This window comes from Camelina sativa, chromosome 3 (genome assembly GCF_000633955.1).
Source record: "Camelina sativa cultivar DH55 chromosome 3, Cs, whole genome shotgun sequence".
In the NCBI taxonomy this organism is placed as follows: domain Eukaryota; kingdom Viridiplantae; phylum Streptophyta; class Magnoliopsida; order Brassicales; family Brassicaceae; genus Camelina; species Camelina sativa.
Genome location: NC_025687.1, coordinates 3103312 through 3123543, shown reverse-complemented (window position 1 = coordinate 3123543; position 20232 = coordinate 3103312). Strand labels below are relative to the sequence as shown.

Here is a 20232-nt window from a genome sequence, read left to right as displayed (position 1 = left end):
TCCGGAACCGATGATCTTTAACTAATAGTCAATGGCTAAGTTAATTCAGAGGAAGCCTCTAGGCCAATGGTTGTCCACCGGGACTGGCTTCCTCTGACATCTGTTCACTGTTGACTATCAGTTGTCGAAAAGAAAAATGAACTATTCTGTTTCACATGCATTAAAAAATCATTAGTATTAATTCGTTTACGTAAGTTAAGTTATTTTATTGCTATTGACCCGGCTTTTATTGTTATGAAGAATGATTTGGTTCACATTGTATTAATTCAAATCGGAACGCGACAGCAAAATCATGTCCCCATCCATATTTGATATTGCAATCCATATCTTTTTTCCTTGTTTTAATGACTGCCAGCACTGTTTATATAGCTAGCTAGTTTTATTTTTTGCTAATTGACGTATGCATTAAGTTGACTTTACCAGCTCATCAAAGGAGTATGAAACAGATATACATACATACATAAATGAAGTCATGATGCTTCAAGGCTTTGATAGTTTGTTAAAATTTTGATTTGGTTGAGAATTGATAAGTAGTCGCGAATGGAGACTTGCATGAAGTTTCTGTTTCTCGCTTTTGCCACTTTCATCATCATACACCAAGTTCAGTCTCAGGATCAACAAGGTACTTTTACTTCTCCCTCTGATATATAGAACTTGATTTTCCAAAAAAAAAAAAAAAAATCAGTATCTTTCTGATGTATCTCTTTGGTTATTACCAGGATTCATCAGTATAGATTGTGGATTACCTTCCAATGGGTCTCCTTATGTCGAACCAGTCACCAATATCACTTACATCTCTGATGCTGGTTTTGTCCACGGAGGAAAGACTGGTACCATCACAAAAGTCTCTGAGACAGACTTTATCGCAAAACCATATACGGTTTTGAGATACTTCCCTGACGGAACGCGAAACTGCTACAGTCTGAATGTCACTCAAGATACAAATTACCTCATCAGGACAGTTTTTGTATATGGGAATTATGATGGTCTTAATATTTTCCCAAGATTCGACCTCTATCTTGGTCCTAACATTTGGAAGTCCCTAGATCTGAGAAGAACAGGTTTTGGTGCTGTCGTTGAGGAGATTATTTACGTCACAAGATCTAACATGTTGGACATATGCGTTGTCAAGACAGGAACAAGTACACCACTTATATCAGCAATTGAACTAAGACCTTTGCCGTACAATACTTATACTGCACAAACAGGTTCCTTGAAGAATTTAGTGCGCTACTACTTCACCACTTCTAACAAAACAATACTGTAAGTATATGTTAACTCGACTTTTTTTGTTTTTTTCTTGCCGTCTACAACTGTCACACACACACTTCCAAATTTGAATCTATGAAACTGGACAACCCTAATACAAAACCACTAGACTACAAGTGTTGTCAATCCAAGTAGTAGACTACAAGGGTTGGTCTATTACATATTTCATTCTCTTGATCTAACGTAAATACTTGAATTTTAATTTGGCAGTCATCCCAAAGATGTTCATGATCGTGCTTGGAATCCGTACTTCCAGCCAGAATGGACGCATATAAGCACAACCCTCAACATTACCGATTCTTCTGGTGGCTATGACTTGCCACAAGATGTAATTGCGACCGCAGCCACACCAACTAATGCTAGTGAGCCATTGATCTTTACCTGGAATTTGGAAAGCTCTGATGATGAAACTTATGCTTACATATATGTCGCCGATATCCAACAAGTGCGAGCCAATGAAACACGAGAAATCGAAATTGTGGGGAATGGTAAAGTTATTTTCCCACCTTATCGTCCCAAGAAGTTTGAAGTAGGGATGCTAACCAACACTGTACCACTAAAATGTGAGGGAGGGGTATGTCGAGTGCAGTTTTCAGAAACGCCGAGGTCGACTCTTCCACCCTTGATGAATGCCTTGGAGATTTTCACGACCATTGAGTTTCCACAATCAGAAACAAATCAAAGTGACGGTATGTGGCTGTGTACTTTAATGCATATAACACATATGATAGAATCCCACATTGGTTTAGTTGGTTATTTTATTTTATTTTATTTTATTGTGAGTAATACCCCAAAGCTTATAGAGCTTAGTTTTGGTACTTTTCTTCACCAATGTGAGATACTCATCGTTTTATTTTTATAGGTCTTACTCATGTTTTCGTTAACTTATTCTTTTGTTTCAGTCATTGCTATTAAGACTATCGCATCTACGTACAGATTGAATAAACTCAGTTGGCAAGGCGATCCATGTGTTCCTAAACAGTTCTCGTGGATTGGTGTAGGCTGCAGTATTATTGATATTTCCACACCACCAAGAATCATAACATTGTACGAACACTCAAACTAATTTTATTAAAAGAACTCTGAATACATCTGATTTCTCATCACTATATAACAGAGACTTGTCTGGAAGTGGATTAAGTGGAGTTATACCGCATGGCATACAAAATCTAACTCAACTTCAAGAATTGTAAGTATCTCTCCATATTTGGATAAAGTGAAAATTAATTTATAAAAATAAAATAAGTAAAATATTTATATATATTTTTGTAGAGTTTTTAAATATAAAAGGCAGAAAAAAAAGAATGATTTAAAAATTGTTTAGTTTTAAAGCATGAATTTGACGCTTTATAAAAAAAAGGAAAACAAGTAAGAGAAAAAAAAGTAATTTTAAAACTTAAAAAAAAAATAAAAACAAAAAAAATGTGATTGGCAAAAAATTAACTGTCAAAGCTTTAAACATTTTTAAAATTTTAAAAATGTGTTACCAATCAGGGCATTTTTTTTGTTTATTTTTGTCTTAAACAAAATTCTAGAGACTTGTCGAATAACAACTTAACTGGAGAAGTGCCTGAGTTTCTAGCCAAGATGGACTCCTTGTTGAAAATGTAAGTTTTTTTTCCGGAGAAGCACAACAAATGTTTCTTATTAAATCAAATCTTATTGTCTTAATAATTTTTTTACATCTTCAGAAACTTAAATGGAAACAATCTTAGAGGTCCTCTTCCCCAAGCCCTTCTTAATAGAAAAAAGGGAGGACTACAACTACAGTAAGATTTGTTTCCATGGTGATCTTCTTTGATCACTATTCATCTTCTTTTTTTTTTTTGTATAAACCAATAACATTATTTGCTTTAGTCTTGAAGGAAATAAAGACTTATGCGTATCATGCCATTCAAAATTTCCGGTGGTGGTTGTCGTCGCATCCGTTTCTTCTCTTGTGGCCATTATCATAATGGTGTTAGTTCCCATCTTCATTTTAAGAAGGAGAAAGACATCAACTGGGAAAGGTACTCACTAGGGAATATATAGTATATATAAAGAAAATATGATATCATATAAAATCATCAAAAGTATGAAATATATATGTTGATCGAATGAACGTGTTGAAACTTTTTATCTGCAGTTATGCGCCCATCACTTGAAATGAAAAATAGAAGATTTACATATTCAGAGGTCAGAGAAATGACGAATAACTTTCAAGTTGTTTTGGGTAAAGGAGGCTTCGGTGTTGTTTGTCGTGGTTTTCTAAACAATGAACAAGTAGCCGTTAAAGTTATCTCACATTCATCTACTCAAGGCTACAAGGAATTCAAAACAGAGGTATTACAAAACTATTTTCAACTTAGTTTTCGGACAATCATGCATGCTCTCCTGAATATTATATCTTTTTATATTGTTGATCGTTAGGTTGAGCTACTTCTACGAGTTCACCACGTGAATTTAGTAAGCCTTGTCGGATATTGTGACGAAGGAAATGACTTGGCTCTCATCTACGAGTTCATGGAAAATGGGAATTTAAGGGAACATCTCTCAGGTGAACCATAGTTAGAATATGATATAAAAATAAAATAAAACACTTTTTGAGTTACAAGCCAAAGGGCTTTAGAAATTTCCTCTAATGATTTCTAACCATATATTTTTGAATTTTGGCAGGAAAACGTCGTGGCTCTTTTTTGAACTGGTCGAGTAGACTTAAGATAGCTATTGAGTCTGCGCTAGGTATGTAGAAATTTTTGCTAGTTCTTATCATTATGTGTTACTGTTTCTCAATTTGATATATCCCTATTCCTTCTAAAATATCATTTTAATGACAATTCGTTAACATATAAAGGTTTATCTATGTATTGTACTAGGGATTGAATATTTGCATATTGGATGTAAGCCGCCAATGGTTCATAGAGATGTGAAAAGTACCAATATACTGTTAGGTCAACAGTTTGAAGCAAAACTCGCCGACTTTGGACTTTCCAGATCTTTTCTAGTGGGAAGTCAAACTCACGTATCAACAAATGTTGCTGGAACTCTTGGATATCTTGATCCTGAGTAAGTTCTACTTCATATCACATTGTAGTTTCAACAATGTTTGTTTTCGTTCGTGTTAGATATTGAAAAAATGTAATATCTTTTTGTTTTTTTGTAGATACTACCAAAAGAACTGGTTAACAGAGAAGAGTGATGTTTATAGCTTTGGGATTGTGTTACTGGAGATAATCAGTGGCCAACCTGCGATAGAACACTCACGTGAAAATTCTTACTTATCAGAATGGGCGACGTCTATGCTCGCGAATGGTGATATTGAAAGTATTATGGATCCGAAACTCCATGGAGAATATGACACAGCTTCATCATGGAAAGCTCTTGAATTAGCAATGTCATGCATTAACCCTTCTTCTAGAGAGAGACCAAACATGACTAGGGTTGCTCATGAACTAAATGAGTGTTTGGAAATATACGAGAACTTAGGTAAAAGAAGGAGCCAAGATGCAAATTCATCAAAGTCCATGGTACATAACATAAGTTTCATCAGTGATAGTCCTTCAGCTCGTTAATAATATTTCCATCTATATATATATATATATATATTCTTTTGTTTGAAACTAAGATATACAGTCTACTCTACAGTTTGTATTCAAAGTCTGTAATGTGAATATGTTAAAAGCTTTATCGCAACAGTGAAATCATTTCCTAATATCATCTGTACGTAAGACCTGTTTTAACTTTTAACTAGTCTTCCTTTTCACTTTATATCATTTTTTGCTTTTTAAGGGGCAAAAGGAATTTAAGTTTTCATGTGCGTTTTCCTATAATAACTGTCTAGACAAAATAAGAAAAATAAAATAATTAAAATTTTTAGAGAAAAAGAAGTGAATATGATCGAATCGAAGTAACGAACTGAAACAATAAAATATTAAATTATAAATGGGCCGTTGAATATAAACAAAATGGGCCCAAGGTCCAAAGCACACTTAAATGTCAGCGGAAGTCCAAAGCAAACTGATTCAAGACTACAACGCGTGAATAAACTTCTCCACTCGCAAATACAGCGCGTGCTAATAACTCGTTCAAATACTCTCAGATTCCGTGGTGTATAGTCCGCCAAATCAGCTAATTTACCAAACTTGCAAAACTAGAGCGCTTGAGAAGTAACTAGTAAAATACAGAAAACAGATGAGTACTAATAAAATTTTTAATTTAAGTTATCAAGTTCTACTGCTGATGGAGATGGATCCTAATCGGAAAATTTCATCGTGCACCTATCAACAACAGTAAGGCACGCCCAGGGTTGGACTAATCGTCTGAGAGCAAAGTCGAAATAATTGTGATGGTCTTCTTGTGGTAAGACTTTTTTTTCAGGTGGAACTATAAAATCTTATATATTGAATTGAACCTACCATATATATAAGATGTAAGCTAGAAACCAAACCCTAGAAGAATAACATGAATGAGAGTGACAAGGATCAGTAAAGCCATCACCGATCATTAGTAGGATCCTCCAGCACAAATCTAAACCAACACAACAAAAAAACGACAAGTAATTAGTAACTAGAAGGAAGAAGAACCACCAAATCAAATACTTTACTTAGCAATTGGTGAATATGAAAATCCTGGTGACAGATAATGTTCTTACCAATCTTCTAAGCACTGAATCATCCAACTCCTGTGGCTTGTTAGTAGCACCTGCAAAACATTACATCCAAGTAAATAATTAGGGCAAGCAAAGACAGAATATTTATGCCAACAGAGTGAAGACTGGATTTGATGAAGACTTGATTAGAAGATATCATACCAATGCCAATCACCAAATCATCAGGATTAGAAGTCACACCATCAAACTGGATAAGGAATTCTGATTTCAACCTCCTGCTTGCTTCATTCTCACTGACCTTGTTGACATTACACTATCTATCTGAGAACCAGAGTAAAACATATTCAGATCTCCAAGTGACAACATGTTTATCATGAATGATCATGATTCCAACACCTAAAATATCAACACCATTGATGCCAGAAACAAGCAAAACAAACAACCGTCAATGTGAATTCACTTGTGGTTCTTCATATTTATATGTTAAAAGGTCAGAAATCAAAATTTATTACCTGTACGCTTACCCATAGCGTCCAGTCTTTCAGATACTAGATTTTGCCATTTCAAAATCTTCATCTCAACTTCTCCTTTTCACTACCATATAAATAACCAAAACAATCAAACTCATTCCAACACCTACAAATACGATCACGATTGGTGCCAGAAACAAGCAAACAAAGAAGGCCGTGATAGCATTTAAACCATAGAAATCAGGCAAAAACAAAGATAAGGAGAAGGAAACCTGATAACATCTCCATCAAGTCCAGTTACAATAATTCAGCATAAGTTTGTTTCCACATACTTCAACAAAAAAAAAACACAAAATAAGAGACATGAGGAACATCACCAACAATAGCAAATCTCTGAAAGTCATTAGGGGGAAAAAGAAGATGTAACCTTACCTAAAGAAAAACATTAGCTGATCATAAAGAACACTAAAAATAAAACAAAGGGAAAGAAGCGACCGTCAAAGAGGTAACAGAAGGCGACGACATATCAAAGGTGTCCTTCAAAATAACTGAGACATAACAAAACAGAGGAACTTGTGGTTGTAATAGAGAAGATGATAATCGAAAGATGTAGCACAGAAGAAACTTGTTAAGATGACAGACCAGAAGAAAGATTTGGCATAAATCACTATATCTGTCCCGGTGCCTCCACGATCTGCGTCAAAGAGAGAGATCTGCATCAAAGAAAGAGATATTTTCAGTTTTAAGAGTACCAACAAAAACAAGTTAAAAAGGACAAATTTAAAGAACAAACTCGTCTAGGAAAGAATTTGTGGAACATCTCTCATCTGAATGTGTGTGAACAATGTTAAACCTGAAAGTTAAACTCCCACAAAGTTCTCTCTTTAAGCCTTCCACACAACAATTCAGGTGCCTCAACGATCTGCATGAAAGAGAGACTGAGATGTTAATTCACTTATATGGAGAAAAAAAAATCTGCTAAGAGGAAAAAAGCTACCTGAAGATGTAGCGCAGAGAAGAAAAAAAGATCCATCAAAGCATCCTCCTCCACAATCTAAAATAACAGAGCGAAGAGAGGTAAAAATCGCATGAAAATAATAAAAAAAGCCTTGAAGGATTCAGTTTAGAAATCTAACCCTAGAAGAATAACATGAATGAGAGTGACAAGGATCCGTCAAAGCCATCACCGAACAATCGTAGAATCCTCCTCCCAACACAACAAAAACGACAAGTAACATGTAATTAGAAAGAACACCATCAAACCAAACTGAAAATTCAGAAGCTAATAGAGATGCGTTTAGAGCAAGGAGGAACCCGTGACAATGCCTGAAGACGTAGCAGCATGTAGAAGAAGGTAATGATCAGATCAATAATTTGCTTCCAAAACACCTGCAAGAGGAAGAAAGAAATGTAAGGTACAAAACATATAAAAGAAGTAAAAGATGTGTTAAGAGATACAGAACAAAACCCCTGAAGAGTGAAGACGTTGCATAGAGAAGGAGCGTTTCCATCAAAGCCGTCATTGATTGATATAAAACATCATCCAAAACCTGGAAAAAAAAACAGAACAATAAGTTAGAAACCAAACCCTTAGAAAAGAAACAAGCAAGTGAAAAGCCATATAATTTGAAGATACCACACATCATTTTCTAACTTGTTACCTGGTCCGCAAGCTTATAGTTGTGAGTTACTATATACTCCATTCCAATTGGAACCCATGAGAACGCCTGAAGAAGAGTAGTCAAAGCCATCACTGATTAATAAAATCATCATCCAAAACCTGAAACAATAGAAAAACAACAAGTAAATAACATGTAGCTAGAACAAAAACACCACAGAAACAAAGAGAATATTCAGAAACAAATAATAGAGATGTGTTTAGAGCAAGGAACCCATGAGAACGCTGGAGGAGGATTAGTCAAAGCCATCAATATTGATAGAGAAAAGCATCATCCAAAACCTGAAACAACAAAAACGACAAATAAATAACATGTAACTAGAAGAAAAAAAACAACATAAAGAAAGTGAATATTCAGAAACAAATAATAGAGATGCGTTTAGAGAAAGGAACCTATACAAACGCCTGAGGACGATCAGTCAAAGCTATCACTTGTCGATAAAAGCATCATCCAAAACCTGAAATAACAGAGGGAAGAGGTAAAAGTCGCATGAACATAATAAACAGAGTGACTAAAAATGATATGATAAAAATGAAAATCCTGGTGACAAAAATGTTCTTACCAATCTCCTAAGCACTGCATCATCCAACTTCTGTGGCTTGTTACTTGTTAGTAGCTCCTGCAAAACATTACATCCAAGTTAATGATTAGGGCAAGCAAAAACAGAATATATATGCCAACAGAGTGAAGACTGGATTTAATAAAGACTAGATTAGGAGGAGTCATACCAATGCTAATCACCAAATTATCAGGATTAGAAGTCACGAACCATCAAACTGGATACTGAATTCTTCTAATTTCAACCTTCTGCTTGCTTCATTCTCATTGATCGACCTTGTCGACATTACATTATCTATCTGAGAATCAGAGTACGGTTCTCTACATAAACAAGGATCAAAAATAGGATATTAGTATACAATTAATGCCTTACAAATACAGAAACATATCACTTAAAAATCTACAAACATCACAGTCACCTTCCACATTTAGGATAACAAAAAAGAAGAGAAAGAAGCAAGACAGATACCTTATTCCCGGACACTCCAACAACTAAAATATGAACACCACTGATGCCAGAAACAAGCCAAACATAGCTACAACCATCCCGTGCAACTAATCCTTAGATCACAGATCATAACTCGCTTGCAAAATACCTACAAAACGAAGAAAGAAAACGTAAGGTACAAAACAAAACAAAAAGAAGTAAAAGACGAGTAAAGAGGAAGAAAAAAACTCCTGAAGATCACCTATATAGCACAGAGAAGAAGTGCGTCCATCAAAGCCATCAATGATCGATAAAAGCATCATCCAAAACCTGAAATAACATAACAAAGAAGTAAAAATCACATGAACATACTAAAAACTCTTAAACGATTCAGTTAGAAACTTAGAAACCAAATCTTAGACGAGCAATATGAATGAGAGAGACCAGGATCAGTCAAAGCCATCACCGATCAATCCTAAGATCCTCCTCCACAAATCTAAGCAACAAAACAAAAACGACAAGTAAAGTCAATTCAGAAGCTAATAGAGATGCGTTTAGAGTAAGGAGGAGCCCGTGAGAATGCCTGAAGACGTAGCAGCATGTAGAAGAAGGTAATGATCAGATCAATAATTTGCTTCCAAAACACCTGCAAGAGGAAGAAAGAAACGTAAGGTACAAAACATATAAAAGAAGTAAAAGATATGTTAAGAGGTACAGAACAAAACCCCTGAAGAGTGAAGACATTGCGTAGAGAAGAAACGTTTCCATCAAAGCCATCATTGATTGATCTAAACATCATCCAAACCTGGAAAAAAAAAAAAAAAACAGAGCAACAAGTTAGAAACCAAACCCTAGAAAAAAACAAGCAAGTAACTGTAGTGTACACTCGATCATGTATCGGTGAATTGGGGTATTAACAATTAACAAAACCGGTTGGTCTCTTCCGCCGTCGAACTTGTAAGGATCTCCAGAACCAACATGAAACAATCGAGAACTAGATTCATTAGATACGAAGCGTAAAAAGCTACTGATTGATATGAGTTCCATATAGAGTCGGAGACTTACGAGAGAGAGAGAGATCAAATCGAACCGAAGAAGAAGAACGGCGGAGACGCCAAAGTAGGCGGTGGCTGAACAAAGAGAGACGCCATGTCCGTAGAGAGATTTTAGGGTTTTGAGAAAACGTGACTGAGTCAGGAAACGAGTTGCTTCCCTCCGATCAATCTTATCTTACAGATTAGGGTTTCACGCTGTAGAGTGATGAAGGGCAGAGAGAGAGAGAGAGAGAGTGGCTTACACTACATGGATCGTCGTCGGCTCCATAGTCTCGAGACCACCGACCATCTTCTCATCTCATCGTAAGACATTCCCAGAGTTTGTTCGCTCGAGAAGAAAAAACTTGTAATTAGAAAAATAAACTAAAAGAAGAAACTTGTAATTAGGAAAAAAATATTTTTGTTTCGTTGCTATGATTTCTCATGTGAAGAAGAAGAAAAGAGATGAGTCAAGCAAGACTATTTATAAAGATAATGTTGACACCGCAAAAAGGAAAACTTCTGATTTTTTACTTTTTCTTATTTTTATTTTGACTTGACATAATTTCCCTTTTTTTTTTTTTTTTGATAACGGTTCTATGTGTTTCTTTTTTTTTCAGTTTTCGTTAATATTTTTTTGACAAAAAATTTCCTTTTTCTTCTATAACATAAGTTTTATCAGTGATAGTCCTTCAGCTCGTTAATATAATTTTTGTTTTGTTTTTGAGAGATACAGTATACTCGACAGTAAGTATGACCACGGTTACGGTTAAAAATTTTGTTTAACCTTAACCATAACCATTTATTAAACGGTTAAACAGTTACAGTTAAATACGGTTCCGGTTGAAGCGGTTACGGTTATATACGGTTACGGTTATTTGATAATATGATACAGTTAATATTATTTGATTATATAATATAATTGATATTATTTATTTACAATTAATATGTTATTTTAGTGTACTCATATTTCTATATATCATATAATTCATATTAAATAATTAATTATTAGTATATTTTATTACATATTTAAAACGGTTACGGATAACAAATTACGGTTTAACTATGCGGTTAACCAACGGTTTTGATACGGTTACGGTTAATTAACGGTTATGGTTAATATAATTTAACCACATATTTACGGTTAACAATTACGGTTTTTAACCATTTTATACGGTTATAGTGTGGTTAGGGTTCGGATACAGTGCGGTTACGGTTTGATTTTGGTCATGTCTACTCCACAGGTTGTGTGTATTCAAAGTCTGTAATGCGAATATTTTACAGGTAAACCCTTAAATAATATGGATTTGTACAAAAAAGTTTTAAGGATATCGGCCGATGGCCCAAGGCCCAAGTATGTAGCCGGATCCAGATTGTAAAATAATACCCCACTCGCAGAAATAACGCGTGGTAATAACTCGCTAAAATTCTCTCAGTCTCCGTGGTCTATAGTCCGCCAAATCAGCTTATTTTCCAAAACTGAAAAACTAGAGCGCGTGATCAATTTTACCGTTACAAACAAATTACATCCTTAAGAGTGGAACTTAAATGGATAAAACAACAAGTTTTAAGGGTGTGAGTTTTAGAAAATGGATATTTTAGAAACTACTGGACCTTGACGATTTCCCATAAATCAAAATTAAATTATTTACAGATATTCCTGATTCTTAAATATTGCAAAATATTAGTATTTTAGTTTCTCCACAACAAATTATATGAAATTCATATTTATTAAAATATCAAACACTTGATTTAACCGGCCTAAGTGTGATAATTATATAATATATTCCGACATAGCATGGTTGCATATTTTTTATAACAGACGTTTGGCTTTTTGAATTTGAGAATGCCACATTGATCATTGATCTCAAACATTCATGTCAAGCTTCCTAGAAATTACTCGTTCCATCTTAGACTAATAGTCTTTTACGTCATTTATGTATTAGAAAAATACATTAGATCGTTTCCTATTTGCAGGTGACGTTTCCATAAGTTGACATTGCCAACTTTTTACTTGGCAGTGCTTAAAGAATGATCACTAGTAGAAATATTCATATATAGGATGTACACAAAATAAAAAGATACATATGACTCTATAATGTTTCGAGAGTACTACTTTTTCGTTGTTACGTTGTTAAGTTTTCGTTTGGTTGAAACTTAAGAAGTAGTCGAGAATGGAGATTTGCAACAAACGTCTGTTACTTGATTATGCCACTTTCTCCATTATTATACATCTTGTTAAGTCTCAAAATCAACAAGGTATTCTTTATTTGTCTTTCACTTTTTCTTGAATTTTTCTAATATATGAAAAAAGTTTTTTCCGATATTTACCTATCCGGCTTTACCAGGATTCATCAGTTTGGATTGTGGATTACCTTCTAACGAATCACCTTATAACGAAAAATTCACCAATTTAACATACATATCTGATGCCAATTTCATCCGCGGAGGAAAAACCGGTCATATCCAAAATAACTCAGACATAGAATTTATCTCGAAGCCAAACAGGGTTTTAAGATACTTCCCGGATGGAATAAGAAATTGCTATAGTCTGAGTACCAAGCAAGACACGAACTATCTAATCAGGACCGTGTTTGTATATGGCAACTACGACGGTCTTAATAATCCTCCAAGATTCGACCTATATCTTGGTCCCAATATTTGGACATCTTTAGATCTTGGAAAATCGGGTTTAGGTGCGACTGAGGAGATCATTCACATTACAAGGTCTAACAGTTTAGATTTATGTGTTGTTAAGACAGGGACAAGCACACCACTGATATCGTCCATAGAGTTAAGACCCTTGCCGTATGATACTTATAGTGCTCAAACAGGTTCCTTGAAGACTATAGCTCACCTCTATTTCACCACTTCAGAAAAAATTATAAGGTATGTGATATTTTATAATATAGGCTGCTTTACTTCCATATACTTGTATTTTTTTTTAGGTTTCTTGATATAAAAGTTAATTAGTGATACTGGCAGTTATCCGAAAGATGTGTATGATCGTATTTGGCTTCCATATTTACAACCGGAGTGGACTCAAATAAACACAACCCTCAACGTTACGGATTCTTCCCATGGCTATGCACCCCCACGTGATGTTATTTCGACCGCCGCCATACCGACTAATGCCAGTGAGCCATTGACCATTATCTGGGATTTGGAAACCTCTGATGACGAAATGTACGGTTACCTTTACTTCGCCGAAATTCAACAAGTGCAGGCCAATGAAACTAGGGAATTCAAAATTGTAGCAAATGGAAAAGTTGATTTTGATTCTTATAGTCCTATGAAGTTTGAAGCACAGACTTTATTCAACACTGTTCCGCTGAAATGCGAGGGAGGGGTATGTCGTGTGCAGCTATCAAAAACGCCCAAATCTACTCTACCACCCCTAATAAATGCTTTAGAGATTTTTAGCATCATACATTTTCCACAATCAGAGACGAGTACAGATGATGGTATGTAACCATGTATTTTAATTTTGTGAATATAAGTAGACGGATTTTATATGTCTTTTCACATTTTTAATTCGTGGTCTTTTTTTGTACTATGGTTAGTCATTGCCATAAAGAACATCCAAACTACTTATAAATTGAGTAGAATCAGCTGGCAGGGAGATCCATGTGTTCCTAAGAAATTCTCGTGGGTTGGTTTAAGCTGCAACGTTATTGATATCTCCACACCACCAAGAATCATAGCATTGTAAGAACATTAATTTAAAACAAAACTGTTGTTATCAATTTAAATGTATCTTTTTATGTGATTATGTCTCCGGTCATATGCATACAGAGATCTGTCTTCAAGTGGATTAACTGGAGTTATACCGGCTAGCATACAGAATCTAAGTCAGCTTCGAGAATTGTACGTCTCTGCATGATTGAATAAAATAAAATAAAAATTGTTGGATTGGTTTAACGTTTATCTCTTGAAAATATAATTTTAGGGATTTATCGAATAACAACTTGACTGGAGAAGTGCCGGAATTTCTAGCCAAGATGAAATCGTTGTTGGTCATGTAAGTTATCTAAATCTCATTGTGTTGTCTATATTAGTTTCTAATGATCTCTCCACGTCCACAGAAACTTAAGAGGAAACAATCTTAGTGGCTCTGTTCCTCAAGCCCTTCTCGATAGAGAAAAGGATGGATTAAAGCTATCGTAAGACTCTGTTTTGCGATGATCTCATAGGATTTATTATTCACTCTCGTTTTATGGTTTATTTATTGATCAATAACGTATTCATTCTCTAGTGTTGATGCAAATGTAAATCAACGTGGGTCAAGCGAACCAAGATCTAGATCCCCTGTCGTGCCGATTGTTGTGTCTCTTTTGTTTGTGGCTGTTATCATATTTGTGGTTGTTCTCATATTTATTTACAGAAAAAGAAAGCCATCAACTTGCAAAGGTGGAAAGAAAAAACATTTATATAGATTAATCCATATCAAAAGTATTAACTCTCATGAATCCATGTCAAATTATTTTCTGCAGTTAGGCGCCCATCACTCGAAATGAAAAATAGAAGATATACATATTCAGAGGTCAAGGAAATGACTAATAACTTTCAAGTTGTTCTCGGTAAAGGAGGCTTTGGTGTTGTTTGTCATGGTTTTCTAAACAATGAACAAGTAGCCGTTAAAGTTCTCTCTCAGTCATCAACTCAAGGCTACAAGGAGTTCAAAACAGAGGTACTTAGTTACATTACTAATATCCAAGAGATTTTAAGACAATCATGAGGTCACGAAATATACCCTTTCATATCGTTAAATAATGTTAGGTCGAACTACTGCTAAGAGTTCACCACGTGAATTTAGTAAGCCTCATCGGATATTCTGATGAAGGAAATGGCTTGGCTCTCATCTACGAGTTCATGGAAAATGGGAACTTAAAGGAACATCTCTCAGGTAGACTATTAGAGTATGATAACCAGTTTTTGAGTTACCTTTTCCAAGAACCAAAGGTTTTCTAAACCTTCTAATTATTTTTAACCATATGATGATTTTTGGCAGGAAAACGTGTGGGTTCTATTTTGAACTGGTCGAGTAGACTCAAGATAGCTATCGAGTCTGCGCTAGGTTTGTAGAAATGTTTTAGTTCCTATTGTTATATTTCCTTCTTTTTTTTTTTAAGACAATATATATACGTACATACTATATTCTTATTTCTTTTGAAATTCATTTATATGATAGTTAATTAACATATGAAGGTTTTCTATGTACTAGGAATTGAGTATTTGCATATTGGATGTAAGCCACCAATGGTTCATAGAGATGTGAAAAGTACCAATATATTGTTAGGTCAACAGTTTGAAGCGAAACTGGCCGACTTCGGACTTTCAAGATCTTTTCTAGTGGGGAGTAACACTCACGTATCAACAAATGTAGCTGGAACTCTTGGATATCTTGATCCTGAGTAAGTTATAGTTCACATCACATTTTAGTCTTATAAATGTCTGCTTTTTTTATGTGCTTAGTGAAAACAAAATACAAACATCTTAGTTAAGTACTTTTCTTGCAGATATTATCAAAAGAATTGGTTAACAGAGAAGAGTGATGTTTATAGCTTTGGGATTGTGTTACTGGAAATTATCACAGGCCAACAGGTGATTGAACAATCCCGTGAAAAGTCTTACATAGTAGAATGGGCCAAGTCTATGCTTGCAACTGGTGATATTCAAAGTATTATGGATCCGAATCTCCATGGAGATTATGACACAGGTTCATCTTGGAAAGCTCTTGAATTAGCAATGGCATGCATTAACCCTTCTTCCACACAAAGACCAAACATGACTCGGGTTGCTCATGAGTTAAATGAGTGTTTGGAAATATATAACCTAAGTAAGAGAAGGAGCCAAGATGAAAATTCAACTAAGTCAACGGGGCATAGCATAACTTTCATCAGTGATACTCCTTCAGCCCGTTAATCTTTTCATCTACTATATATTTCTATTTGAAAATATACTCTCCGATCCACAGGTTGTATTAAAGTCTGGAATGTTGAAAAACTTCGTCTCACGCTACGGAATCTTTTCATCTATATATTCCTATTTGAATTAGTTTCATAAATTTATAATAATTGTTTTGTGGATGCTCTGTCCGTCGACCATGTAAATGTTGTACGAAAATATCTATTGGACCGAAGAGTATCTTTTGTATATCGCTTGAGTATATATATATTTGCGTAAATATGGTTATAAGAAAGACTAATAAGACGACCAGGCAACATTTTGTACCGTTCCGACAATAGTTATGGATAAGTTGGACCATATACCAAAAATGTAGCCTCGGTGTGCCAGAATTCTCATTAATAGTTTTGATTTAATTATTTTAAAGTAAATTTAATCCTCAATTCCGATATTGGTGCGGATGAATATGAGTAAAATTAAGAAAAATGTACTCTTTACGTAAATAGATTTTCTCCTCTGATATATAAAATTTTATTGAGCATGAACATTTGTTTAACCTAACACTTGAATATTCTATTCAGTTTTTTTTTTACTCTATGAAAATAAAATTATCAAAATGATATTTTCTTATAAAAATATACAATAAACTGAAAAAGACAATAAAAAAAAAGGGGAAAAAGAGAATGGCATGGCTTGGACTTGAAAAAAAAAAGGAAAAAAAAAAGGTTACATGGCATATGTGACTCAACGTTTTTGTAGAAGTCTGTGTGTGGTAAAAAAAAAAGCGCACGATCCGACAGAGAGAGCACGTGTCCGAACGAAGAGGAGGTAGCGTGAGACAGTGATGGGTGACCCAAGAAGGGGAGAAGAAGAACAGGTCTTCAGGGGGTGGGGGGGTTTTACTGGTTATAGCCGGTTATTCGCTCTTCTTCTTTCTTTCTCTCACACGTCCGTCCGGTGTTACTCGTATAAGACCAACGGGGTTTAAGCCCTTCTCCTTCTCCTTCCCGTAGTTTCTTTGTCGGGTTTTTCCATTTTCCACCCACAAAAAAATTTAAAATAAAAACAGAAACTTTTTTTTTCTCTTTCGTTTTCCAGTAAAAAAAGAAAAAAAATGTGTTGATGAGAAAATAAAAAACATTTTGGTTTCAGTCTGTTGATTCTTATCTTGTTTCTCTTATCGTGTCGTGCATTTGCCTGCAGGAAAAAGGTGAGAAATTTTTGAATGTTTTCTTGGATCTGCTATTAAAATTGCGGTGATTCGAATAAAAGAAAGGGTTTTTATTTAACAATGTTGTAATGTGGTTTCCTAAGAACGAGAGACTGCGTTTGGTTTCCATGAAAACCTAGTTTCAGGGTTAGAAGAGTTTCACTTGGTTATTAGGTATTCATTCATGTGTGAGATTTTGCTCTGTTTTTTTTTTTTGTTTCTTTCTTTACGTTATCATTAATCAAGTGAGGCTTTAAAAAGATCTTGGCAAGTAGAAAATTCTTGGGTTCTAGTGAGAGGTTTAACAAAAGGAAAAGATATCTCCGAATATGGATATATACACAAGATATATGGATCTGTTGGAAAAATTCTAATACATTGTTGGAACTCGTTAACATGATTTGTTTTACTTCAGGGATCTTGTAACATCCGTGAGGATGCCTTCATTTTGCTGAAAGTCTGAAATGTTCTTCGAATCATGGTGTTGCAAAAGAGGCTTGATTATGGATTCAACGGCTATGAGGTGCCTCACACACCTCGAGCTGCCAGATCACCAAGAGTAACTAAATAGATTTCTTTTAACTTGTTTGTTTTTTTGTTTCTAATTTCATGTTCCAACCTATGATATGTATGTTTTTGTGTCTTGTCTGTTTTTGCTAGAAGAGTGCTTTCAAGAAGAAAAGCGAAAACCATCAAATATCTTCGTTCGATTTGTTGGCTGCAGTAGCTGGCAAACTGCTTCTTGAAGGTGGGAATTCTTCTTCCTCAAGTAACAACGCATCATCCGGTAATAATGATGTTCACTGTGCAGTTAAGACGGAACCGCTTAACGGCCGCGACACAACAGTGGAAGAAGAGACTACTAATAATATTGCTGAAAGAAGTTTCTTTGTCTCTGAGATCCTTCCAAAATCTCATGAAATTCAAAGTTTTAATAGATCTCCAGGTCCCCTTACAGAGTTCCACTTTGGATCTTCTTCTGGTGTAACTTCTGATTCTTCAGAGAAGTTTGAAACTCAAGAATTGGCCTATGAGGACACCAAGATCGACAACAATAGTGATCATTGCTATAGGTCAGAGTGTAATGATAAGAAATCAATGCTTGGTGGGCTAAACTTTGAAGCAAAGTTATCGAGAAACGTTGTAGCCAAGGATGAGGATCATATAGGTAGTGGATTAAGGAAACCAATTCCCCAAAATCCTTCAGTATGCTCTGATGATATAGATTTACTTGGTAAGGAAAATGATGATGATGGCGAAAACTTGTCAGCTCGTTACAGAACAAAATCATTTAGGTCAACTCTGCGTATCGGAGATAGAAGAATAAGAAAAGTTTTTGCTTCAAAGTATTGTAAAGACTCTCCAAAGCCGAGAGATACTACGGTAACTAATTCAGGTGAACATAGATATATGGACCATTTGTGGCCTAGCTAGTAGTTATATGTTCTTTTAAAGATGTTATGGTTTTAGTACTTATGGGTTATCCATGAAAATGTTTAGACTTGGACATGAAGCATGGTTACTACAGCAAGAAACATTGTCTCAAAAGCCAAAGATTAGAGAGAAACTATCCTATTAAAAAAAGAAGATACTTTGACGGTTATACAGCATCACAATCCGAAGAAACTGCTAAAACTGAAGGCCTTTCTGGTTCACCTCGAAAGGGTATTACCAAAAAGCTAGTCATTTAAACGTCAAAAGCACGTTATGATGATACAATGATCAACTCTGAGCTTAATTTGTTTTCTGCAGTTTCAGGTTTTCTTTCATCCATAGCTTGTCAGAAGCAGCCAGCGTTGCAGTCAAGAGATTCTCACGGTAAATGTTTCTATGAAGCTTTTCCTGTTTCTATCACATGAGTTTTGTATTAACTCTGTTCATATTTTCTTTGCTGTGCTTAGTGAAACTTGGAATCAAGTCATTTAGAGTTCCTGAACTTTTCATTGAAATCCCAGAGACTGCAACTGTTGGTTCACTAAAGGTTTGGATCTTTGACTTAGAATTTTCTGAAAAGGCTCATTCATGTTTATGGATAATGATGAAAAAATTACTTCCTCTTCTCTAGAGGACAGTCTTGGAAGCTTTGACCTCGATACTTGGAGGTGAATTACGCATAGGTGTTCTTGTTCATGGGAAAAAAGTTAGAGACGACAGCAAAATGCTGCTTCAGAGTGGAATCTCTCTAGACACTCTTTCGGATACTCTAGGGTTTTGTCTTGAGCCCAATCCTCCACAATCCACTAAACCGCTACCTCCTGAAGATTCTGACTATGTTCGTCCCTGTAATGTACCTCACACTTTAACAAGGTCAGTATCACTCCCTCCAGAGATCAATGTTTACTTCTATTTTGTCTTTGGTGTAGAAAATAATTATGTTGCTAATGTTTTATGGAACATGTTTGTCATTCTAGGTGTCTCCCATCACCGGGGAAGCATGCTAAACCGAGTAATTCTGTAGAAAGTGACCTTGACTCGAAACCCTCAGCACCAAATAGGGCTAAAACCATATACTCCAGAGCCTTGATTCCAGTCCGTCCTCTGCATGTTCAGGCTTTGACCGTAGTCCCACCTCGGAAAACCAAGCGATCTGTGGTGGCGCAGCGCAGAATCCGTCGACCTTTCTCTGTTGCAGAAGTAGAGGCCCTAGTTCAAGCTGTGGAGAGACTTGGGACTGGAAGGTAACTAAAACTTTTTTATGTTCACCAAAGTAGAAGACTTAATTTCCATCAGTGATTGGTCCACGATAATTCTAAAATTGCTGGGCTTAATTACATCTATATGCAGGTGGCGTGATGTAAAGTTGCGAGCTTTTGATAATGCTAAGCACCGGACTTACGTTGACTTGAAGGTAAAGAAAAACCTCTCCTTTTACAACTCAGTAATGAGGTCTAGCTAAGTTGGTTGTGCAAGAAGTAATTTGAGGTTTGATGTGAATAATAGGACAAATGGAAGACGCTGGTGCACACAGCAAGAATATCGCCGCAACAAAGGAGAGGTGAGCCAGTTCCACAGGAGCTCTTAGACAGGGTACTAACGGCTCATGCCTACTGGTCCCAGCAACAGGGGAAACACCTATTGCTAGAGGGACCC

At 35.5% G+C, this 20232-nt stretch overlaps 3 protein-coding genes and 2 long non-coding RNA genes across 14 annotated transcripts in view; 3 read left to right on the top strand and 2 right to left on the bottom strand.

Moving 5' to 3' along the window:
- On the top strand, positions 508-4877 carry LOC104778603 (leucine-rich repeat receptor-like serine/threonine-protein kinase At2g14510). The gene is made up of 13 exons (XM_010503056.2): positions 508-622; positions 720-1263; positions 1480-1958; positions 2172-2316; positions 2387-2458; positions 2805-2876; positions 2961-3038; positions 3127-3278; positions 3395-3591; positions 3679-3805; positions 3925-3990; positions 4125-4314; positions 4412-4877. Exons 1-13 carry the CDS (start codon positions 541-543, stop codon positions 4818-4820), a joined length of 2613 nt encoding a protein of 870 aa, XP_010501358.1. The 5' UTR covers positions 508-540; the 3' UTR covers positions 4821-4877.
- Positions 5157-9484, bottom strand: LOC109132188. 7 transcript variants are annotated; one of them, XR_002037430.1, is made up of 20 exons: positions 9436-9484; positions 9254-9321; positions 9034-9160; positions 8735-8885; positions 8569-8625; positions 8399-8463; positions 8220-8287; positions 7989-8107; positions 7796-7877; positions 7464-7716; positions 7325-7381; positions 7181-7249; positions 6970-7040; positions 6760-6875; positions 6600-6658; positions 6370-6451; positions 6059-6253; positions 5900-5949; positions 5526-5775; positions 5157-5418 (listed from the first exon to the last, which is right to left on the bottom strand). It is a non-coding gene; the product is annotated as an uncharacterized LOC109132188 (long non-coding RNA). The 7 variants fall into 7 exon arrangements; XR_002037432.1 differs by having other exon boundaries at positions 5664-5775; XR_002037435.1 differs by having other exon boundaries at positions 5157-5775; positions 7121-7249.
- On the bottom strand, positions 9569-10455 carry LOC109132189. 3 transcript variants are annotated; one of them, XR_002037437.1, is made up of 4 exons: positions 10057-10455; positions 9910-9985; positions 9717-9796; positions 9569-9637 (listed from the first exon to the last, which is right to left on the bottom strand). It is a non-coding gene; the product is annotated as an uncharacterized LOC109132189 (long non-coding RNA). The 3 variants fall into 3 exon arrangements; XR_002037438.1 differs by having other exon boundaries at positions 9876-9956; XR_002037436.1 differs by having other exon boundaries at positions 9910-9956.
- LOC104765596 (leucine-rich repeat receptor-like serine/threonine-protein kinase At2g14510) lies at positions 12103-16212 on the top strand. 2 transcript variants are annotated; one of them, XM_010489350.1, is made up of 13 exons: positions 12103-12284; positions 12374-12914; positions 13011-13489; positions 13589-13733; positions 13821-13892; positions 13975-14046; positions 14111-14188; positions 14281-14435; positions 14519-14715; positions 14805-14931; positions 15037-15102; positions 15250-15439; positions 15545-16212. In XM_010489350.1, the coding sequence occupies exons 1-13, from the start codon at positions 12200-12202 to the stop codon at positions 15948-15950; spliced, it is 2613 nt and encodes an 870-aa protein (XP_010487652.1). In that variant the 5' UTR covers positions 12103-12199; the 3' UTR covers positions 15951-16212. The 2 variants fall into 2 exon arrangements, with proteins under 2 accessions (XP_010487652.1, XP_010487643.1); XM_010489341.1 differs by having other exon boundaries at positions 12999-13489.
- Positions 16895-20232, top strand: part of LOC104778602 (telomere repeat-binding protein 5-like) — a 10118-nt gene continuing 6780 nt past the window's right edge. The window contains exons 1-10 of the mRNA XM_019239517.1: positions 16895-17142; positions 17558-17701; positions 17803-18538; positions 18643-18807; positions 18895-18960; positions 19044-19123; positions 19208-19449; positions 19554-19820; positions 19927-19990; positions 20083-20229. Coding sequence (XP_019095062.1) covers positions 17621-17701; positions 17803-18538; positions 18643-18807; positions 18895-18960; positions 19044-19123; positions 19208-19449; positions 19554-19820; positions 19927-19990; positions 20083-20229 — 1848 coding nt within the window. The 5' untranslated portion in view covers positions 16895-17142; positions 17558-17620. The remainder of the gene's footprint in view (positions 17143-17557; positions 17702-17802; positions 18539-18642; positions 18808-18894; positions 18961-19043; positions 19124-19207; positions 19450-19553; positions 19821-19926; positions 19991-20082; positions 20230-20232) is intronic.